This window comes from Gavialis gangeticus, unplaced genomic scaffold (genome assembly GCF_001723915.1).
Source record: "Gavialis gangeticus isolate Ggan-Ray unplaced genomic scaffold, GavGan_comp1, whole genome shotgun sequence".
NCBI classification, from domain to species: Eukaryota; Metazoa; Chordata; order Crocodylia; family Gavialidae; genus Gavialis; species Gavialis gangeticus.
Window position 1 is genome coordinate 47,868,806 of NW_017729029.1, and position 8,346 is coordinate 47,877,151.

General features: G+C 43.4%; 1 protein-coding gene across 5 annotated transcripts in view; it reads right to left on the bottom strand.

The window, feature by feature from the left end:
- The window catches only part of COL4A5 (collagen type IV alpha 5 chain), a 200,337-nt gene that overhangs the window by 124,787 nt on the left and 67,204 nt on the right, over positions 1 to 8,346 (bottom strand). For all 5 annotated transcript variants that reach the window (XM_019521545.1, XM_019521547.1, XM_019521544.1 and 2 more), the window contains exon 2: positions 3,504 to 3,563. In XM_019521545.1, coding sequence (XP_019377090.1) covers positions 3,504 to 3,563 — 60 coding nt within the window. The remainder of the gene's footprint in view (positions 1 to 3,503; positions 3,564 to 8,346) is intronic.

The window sequence follows — 8,346 nt, forward strand, 5'->3', positions numbered from 1 at the left end:
AGGTTTTTCCTCCCATGGTGGAGAACCTTGCATTTTTCGGTGTTAAACACCATCAGGTTCTCATCCGCCCATTTGCTGAGCCTGTCCAGGTCTGCCTGGATCACCCGCCTGTCTTCTGGTGCGGATGCTTTGCCCCAAAGTTTGGTGTCATCGGCGAACTTGGCCAGTCTGCTTCTGACTCCAATGTTAACCTCCTCTTGGCATTCCCCTCAGTGGCAGATCTAGTCACAAGCACAGTTAACCTCCTCTTGGCATTCCCCTCAAGCCTCAATTTCGGTACACCTGCACTTCTGTATTCCCTGTTCTCCATGAGGCCAAGTCATAGCCTGTTTGCTTCAGACCTTGGTTCTTCATCTCTGTCAGCTGCTGCAGCAGCTGACAAATTCCCTCACCCTTTCTGTAGGGCTGATCTTATCAGCCTCTTTGGATCTTCGCAGCCTTGGCAAAACAGCCCCCTTCCCAAGGCTGGGCTGAGGAACTGCCTTCTAACAGAATTAAGCCTGTTTGAAAAGATGCTCCTTATCTTGATCACTGTGGCCAGGTCTAGCCCCCTCCACACTAACTGGCAGCAGGCAAACGCAGCAGCACCAAGGCGCTGCTGACCCACAGTGCCTGGTGCTGCTTGGTGTGCAGCCAGGCCAGTGCCCCACACGCACTTAGCTGTGCACAGCTCCACTGCTCCAGTGCCACACCCTGCCTACCTACCCTGCCAGACAATCCTCTGCTGCTGCATACAGCACCAACATGTAACAGCCATACAGGAGGGAGGGACGGGGGTCAGGTGGGCACACCTTGTACTGCCCTGCATCCCAAAGCCGCACAGTACAAGTATCTTTTAAGTTTGTTTTACTCAGTCCCTCCAAATAATATTTTCACTCGCCGCCTATGCCTACACATTCAGGCAAGTTAACAATCACGCATGCTGAAAAACATGGGTTTTTGGGTTTGTTTTTTTTTTAAATAAAGAGTGCCACAGATCCCAGTTCTCCACATTAGTGAAAAATTAGTCTTTGTTAGGAATTAAGCAATTTTTTAAAGCATCTCTAGAACTGCTATATGGCAACACAGGTATTAACTAGGGCTGTCAATTAATCACAGTTAACATTCATGGTTAATACATTCATTGGTTCTGGCTTTAAATTTTTTTAATGTGTTAATCATGCATATGGTTTTAGAGTCCACACCCAGGCTCTGCTCTGCCACCTCTGGGCTAAGCAGAGTAAATTAATCCTATGGCCTCTGTTATGATTTACTTGGTCTGACAATATGCAAAATGGTACCTGCAGGGCTTAAAATCTATTAGGTAGATTCACATTTAGTCTGAAGAACTTCTTGCCAAGAAAGTTTATTCAATAATCATACAACTATGATACCGACATGATTAACTTAGGGATGGTAAGCATGCCTGCCAAGGAATGATCTCATTTGCTTGGAGCCACCTGGATCAAAGGTGTGGCATCCTGGATGATTCTAAATATTAGACATCTGTCTCATTAAGTTTCAGTCCATTGTAAAATTCTGCATCAGCATATCACAACACTGACAAAGTAACTAATAAGTATCTGGAGTCATTTTGGTTCATTTAAGGTTATTCTTGTTTACATGGCTTTAAGAAACCATCTTTGAAACTTGTAGACATGCCAGAATGGAATGGCATGAGTTTAAGATGTTATGGATCACTTTCTAAGTTCTTGTTAAAAGTGGTTAGACATTTCTGATAAGACTAGTTGATGTGGCTTTGCACCCTGTGACTGCGCAGTTGTCTAGGCCATGTCTCAACAGTAAGATTGTCTGCCTAACTGTGAATGGGAGGGAGGGGTTCAGACAATTTCCCTTTCCACATACCTCAACAATGATTTCTTACAAGGGAAATACTTACTGGGCAAAGTTATTAAGCTTACAATTAGGTTCTTAAAATTAAACCACTAATAACAAGTTTAAAAGTTGCAGAACACACCCTGTTCCCTTTGGTTAAAATGGGATTTGGTGTTCAGCATTTTCAAGATGAGGCCACTTGTATTTCAGAGATGAGGCATTTATAGATGTGCTCTGGGAGGCATGGGTGGGGAGAGCTTTAAATTAGAACAGCTCTGAGAGCCACAGTAATTAAAAGCCCCTGAAGCATCACATGCACCAGCATCCCACGCTGAAAAATAGCAGCGGGGTGCTTTAAATTAAAGTGCAAATGAACTTTAGTTTAAAGCGCCTTACCACCACTTTTCAGCATGGGGATGCTGTAATTACCATGCTCCAGCAGACTTGATTGAATCTGCTCTGACACACTGTCATTGCACCATGTGAGAACAGCCTCTCTGCACATGTCTAGAAGCCCAAGGAGACTTAGGAGCCAAGTTTGACAGTCCTGGCTAGCGTGCGTTTACTTGCCTTCATTTGCCTTTTAAACACAGCAGCTTGAAAAAGATACAGCACAGGATTAGTCAGCTTAAGTACTATCACAGCCACAAGTGCTCTGTGGAACTGTTTGTCTATTAAGTTCCCAAAGCAAATTGGCTTTGTCTATTAAGAGGGTTGTCTCTTCCCCACTTCCCCCAAGAAAAGAGAAGTAGTGGCGTCTAACTCCTCAAGAGCTTTTGTTGAATAAAAACACTTATGATAATTCCTTCCATTTCTAGGGGAAAGTAAACAGGATGTTTCAGTATTAAACCTGGGCTAACTATTGAAGATTCAGGTTTACATAATTCTCCTGTTAGGAGTCTAAAGAAAACTGGAACTTATAGAATGATTTTAGCTACTTAATCCTAGCAGAAATTTCTTATGAAAAAAGCAAGCTGTAGAAATTACCTCCAGAGTGTCTGACCCCAGAAACTGCTAACTCTTGTGAGCTGCATCATAGCTTCTTGCTATTAAATTACTCTCCTATTTGGAATCATTCCTTCCACCATCTCAAAACTTGGATCTGTGGCTAAGTGATCAGCTCAAGTAGAAGTACCTGCCACCAGTGAATGTGTGAACCAGATAGACTATACAGATTGTTTACACCAAGGTATTCTAAGATCTTCTGCCAAGAGGTAAGTTAACAACAGGGAGGAGCAGCCATGATTGTCATAAAACTTTTGTCTGGATTACATGCACATGCCCATGACTGAACTGTGTATCAAGACAGAAATGGTGATGAGTTTAGTTTAACAGCAGTAAATATGACTTACTCCCACACTGTCAGCATTTATCTTTCTAATGCTGCCAATTTTGCAGCAGAAACAAGTACATTTTCAGTCTTTTTAAGTGAGAAGGGCAGAAGAAAATGACATTAGGAACCCAGTATGGTGCTACACCGTGGAACAACTGGGTCCAACCTGCCTTGAGATTCATCACTGTTACAACAAAAAACAAAACAAGTGCACAACACCAATTACAAGTAGAAAGAATACCCAGAAGGACTGACTACCCAAAGCATTGTGGAAAGAGAGCAGAGTCCAGATCCACAGAACACTTGATTTTAAATTCTTATTGCAAATGGCTGCTAGAACAAAAAGAGTGCTTACCTTTTCACCTTTGACACCACTACAGTCACATTTGGATGATGATGTACATCCATGGCAAGCCTTATGAGAAATAAAAGAAAAGTCAGAAGTTTTTCACACAAAATTAAATATCAGTTCTACACAATACATTAAGACTTACCTTTAAAATATATTTTTAAATCCCATACACTTATCTAGCATGTGTTCAGCTGGATGAGAGTTTTCAGGCAGACTAGTTTTAGGTGTTATGCCCAAGTCTGAATACCAATCTACAGTTGCCAAAGGAAAAAGAGTGGGTTTTTAATCTATTCTTAAAACACAGTTTTTACTAGCAAGTATAACATCATCAGGGATCCGAGTTTTCTGTTTGCCATGGAAAAATATGGCAAAACACAGATTTTCATCTAAAAGGAGAAAAGCTCAAGAAATGGCAAATGTCCCCTTGCAGGCTAGCAGTGTTCCAGACTGAAAGAAGCTCCATGTGCATGTTTCACATGCACACATGCATGTGGCAGCCAAAGAGCGTGGAGGAGAGTAGCTCCCGCAGTTCCTAGCAGGTAAGTCTATGGAAGTGAGTGGGGGGGGGGGACAGGCAATGCATCAGGTGGGCATGGGAGGGGGTATGTGTCCCCCAAGATTTCTGCGCCTATAGCGGGACAGGGAGCACAGGCAACACAGCAGGAGTGGGGGGCACATGTCCCCAGATTTCCACAGCAGGACACAGGGCTGCAGCAGGGCTGGCTCCTGCCCAAACTTGGTCCAGCCAGGCTACAGCCTGGAGCCCCATGCCCCACTGTGGATATAGAAATCTGGGGGGGTCCCCTCCTTCACCCCGATGCATCACTTGTGCCCTCCTGCCCTTCCCACACATCACTTATGTCCATACACTCCCCCTTCCCCACACATTGGGGGCTGGGGCTTGGGGGCAGGGCACCAACATAAATGGGGCTGCTTAGTGCCATAAAGCAGCAGTGGGGGCAACTGCAGCTGGACCTGTGTCCTTGCGAGTGAAGGGGGCAGGCAGAGCTCTGATTTTCTATGATAAAAAAAACCAAAATGAAATGCCAAAATATATAGGTATTTAGAATTTATTTTAATGATTGAAGTAGCGGTAGGCTTCCAAATTGCAAACTCTGGATTTTTAAAAACAGAGAAAACCAGGATCTCTGAGCATCATTTTTTCTGGCCAGAGTGGAGGAACCCTTAACCAGCCCACATTCCAAATCTGGGCAGAGCAGTTTTATAAGCTCCAACCGCTAGATGTCACTTTTTGCTCAGCATTTGCATAGTGCAGACTGAAACTTAACAGCACAGTATCAAAGTGTTAGTGGAAGGACCTATTACTTTCTCCCTCCCATAGCCCAGTTACTACCAGAACTATAAAAATCTAACATCCCAGTGGCCCACTATGTTCCCATCCTCAAGTGTGACAAAGCTACAAGTTGTCATTTTGTTTTAAGGAGAAGACAGACTGGCACAGTTCTCCAAAAAAACCTACAACATCCCAGACTCATCTGGGGATAAAATTCAAGTTTGACATCTCTTCTGCATCATAATTACTGAATTTCTACACCTTTTCCTTTTTCAACAATTCTGTGTGTTAAAACTCTAAAGAGATGACTGTAAAATAACTGGTGGGTTAAGAAGTTAAAGGAACCACACTTCTGGAGATAAACAGTTGAGATGTTGCATGTGTACCTATATAGTCAATAGTTGTCAAAAATTTCTGGTTAAATCATAAGTAATAGCATAAAATATTTACTTTGCACAGGATATTGGTGTTTGGCTAGTTGTCGAGAAAGTATTGTGCTATGGTGAAGAAAAGTACAGTCCACACTTTAAACTGAAATAAAAAAAGTCCTTGACTTTAAGAGGACATTTCATACAAAGCAAGTTTCAGTCAAGCAGGCAGACAGTCTGGAGTGTCAGATGCCGAATATGCCTACACCTGAACTCTATTCTCCCTTATCAAAGAAATGTGACCCATCACCTACCTGGCATTAGGAATGTCCTGGCTCTCAGCCTAAACAGATTACCAAGCATCAGATGCTTCATGTGCAGCCACACAAGTCTGGGATGGTGTTAATCATTTTGGAGTAAAAGGCAGAACAAATTTGATGCTTTGCTCACTCCACAGATTCCGGTACAGAGGCACTTCCATAAGTCACTGGGGCACCTCCATAATTAGTTCCTGGATTCGGTACGGTCTCTTAAAACTCCTCAATTAGTGGAAACTGACTATATGGGCACATTTCCAGCAATAAAATTGTCCCTACCTAGCCAATTTAGTATTTAAAGGGACAAGAATACTTTTCAAAAGTTAATTAAAAGTCAACAATAACAAATTAAGAAAAAGGGCTGCAAGATTTCAAAAACAGTTTTAAGGATTAGTTTTACTAACAAAACTTCACTTAAAAAGGATTAAGCTTAGTTATATATGGCATTGCCCCATAAACCCTAAAAAGGCCTAGAAACACCAAGTTATGGACTATCTCGTAACTGTGCTTCAGCCCCCATGCAGCACATTTCCCTTGACAATGAGACTTCACATCAGTGCAAGAAAGTTTCTGCTGCCTCCAACTGATGCAGAAATGTCTCTCACAGTATAATGTGAAACAGCAGCAAGTATTTGATGCTAAAACATGCAAGCAGGTTAAGTTTGCGTGTGGGAAGCCTGAAGTTGTACTTAAGGTTTTGCATTATAAATGTAAGATTTGTAATGATAGAATGGTTAGAGGAAGATCATACTTAACCCACCTCCGTTTCTTTCATAATTTGTCTGTAGTGTGTTCTGGAATTTTAAAGCAACAACTGCAGGGGACTGTGGGAGGAAGATGTGAAAGGACTGCCCTGTGACATACAGAGATAGGAATAGAAGGCATGTTTGAATATGGAAGGAAAATGGAATGGTGGGTAAAAAAGGTGAGGTGGAATCTGGCCCATCTCTCTGCATCCCCTTCTCCCTGCACTTTAGCAATAAGGCCATGGAAGGAAATTGCATGCTGCCAATATTAAGAAAGGCCCCAAATAATAATGCTTTCAGCACACAAAATATGCAGAATGGGCCCCAATTTGAAATCCAGTCAAGTCAAAGATAACCTTTTAGTTGAAGTTCATTTGGCTCTTAGTCAGATCCACTGTTTTACTGAGATATTTTTTGCTAACTGGCATCAAACCCAGTTCTTGCAAGATGCTGACACATTATTGCCAACACTAGCAGAAAGGTATTCATTAGTAGAAACAAGGATGCCAAAAAAACAAAAAAAAAAAACAAAAAACAAAAACAAAAAACACATCCTTCCCAGTATTATGAATTATAAGAAAGTATCTTTATTAAGATATAGTGCTAAAGTTTTCCTCAACGTGGACCCGAAAGGTGTTTCCATTCCTTATCCTGTTTCCAGGCCCAACAAAGGAACTCCTCCCTGGATTTTTTATTTTTTTTTTTGGATATTACTGTAAGTGTAGCTTCTAAATATAATAAAATAGGTTTTTAATGAAATACAAAAGGATTCTCCACTTGCAAATATAATTGTGCTTTTAAAGAAGCCTTAAGGCCAGAGGGATTCACGCATGCACTATGCCTACCCTACTCTGAATCCCTGTGCCTCCACACCTGCGCTTCAGTCCCCATGCCCCAGAAAATGTGCCTGCACCCATGTGTCCCAAATAGTGACTTGCCTCTGTGCCCATGTGTCCAGCTGCCTGCTCACCTGTCCACACCCGCAATGCCCACCTGTCCCTGCCTCTTCCTTTGTACTTGTCTGTATCCTTACTTCCAACCCCACACTCCCCCTGCTGTTCCCCCACATGGTGCTATCTGTCCTTGCCACAACACTGGTGCTCCCATCCTCCCTCATCTTTGTGACCCTGTGCACTGATTGTGCTCATGAATGCTCCTATGGCCCTGTATGTCCCTGGCTACCTCCACCTCCCCCAGTACCTCCACCTCCACACTGCCCCAGCCCCAGCCCCAAGCTCCCTTCTTCACACATGTTCACCTCTGCATCTCTGCCCACCTACCCCCCCTCCCCCGTGCTTACCTCTGCCCACACTTAAAATCTTCTGCCCTGGTACCCATATCCACCCCTGCCTACATGCCCCCCCACCCGCCTGCACCTTCAATACCCTCACACCTGTACCTCCCCCTCTTCCTCCTCCTATGATCTTACAACTCTCATCCACTAAGCCCCATATGCCCAACTCCCCTACCTCTACCTTGACCTGTACAATAGCCAACTAACCATAAATCAGACACTGAAAGTGGAATGAGACCTCTTCCATCTGTAAACTCAACTAGGTTCTTCTGGTAACATAAAAGGCGATTTCTACGTGGGAGAAGTACAAACAAGGACCTGTTGCATAATGTGTGGCATACACACAGAGTTTACCAAGTTTACCAGGCACTAGTCAGAGCCTGAGCATTCTGATATTGGCAGTTTAAAAAGCAGCATGTTACAATAACACACTAAACCTCTTCCTCCCTCAAGTCCTATGCCAAGCCTAACCATACCTAGAATCTCTTGTACGCAAGGACAATTAAGTTCTCCAAACAAACTTCAGGACCAGAGTATCACAAAACCAGTCTGCTCTCTCAACATCACCTTTAAGTTTTCCAAGGCACAGGAAACAACATCAACATGGCAGACTCCCGTGCATGGCTGTTGCCTCAACCTTCTGTAATCAAGATGCTGCACCCAAGATGCTGACTTCATAGTTTCACAGTTGGTAGGGTCGGAAGGGACCTGAGCAGATCACCAAGTCCAACCCCCTGCCATGAGCAAGAAAGAATACTGGGGTCAAATGACACCGGCTAGGTGATTATCTAGCCTCCTTTCGAAGACCCCCACGGCAGGAGACAGGA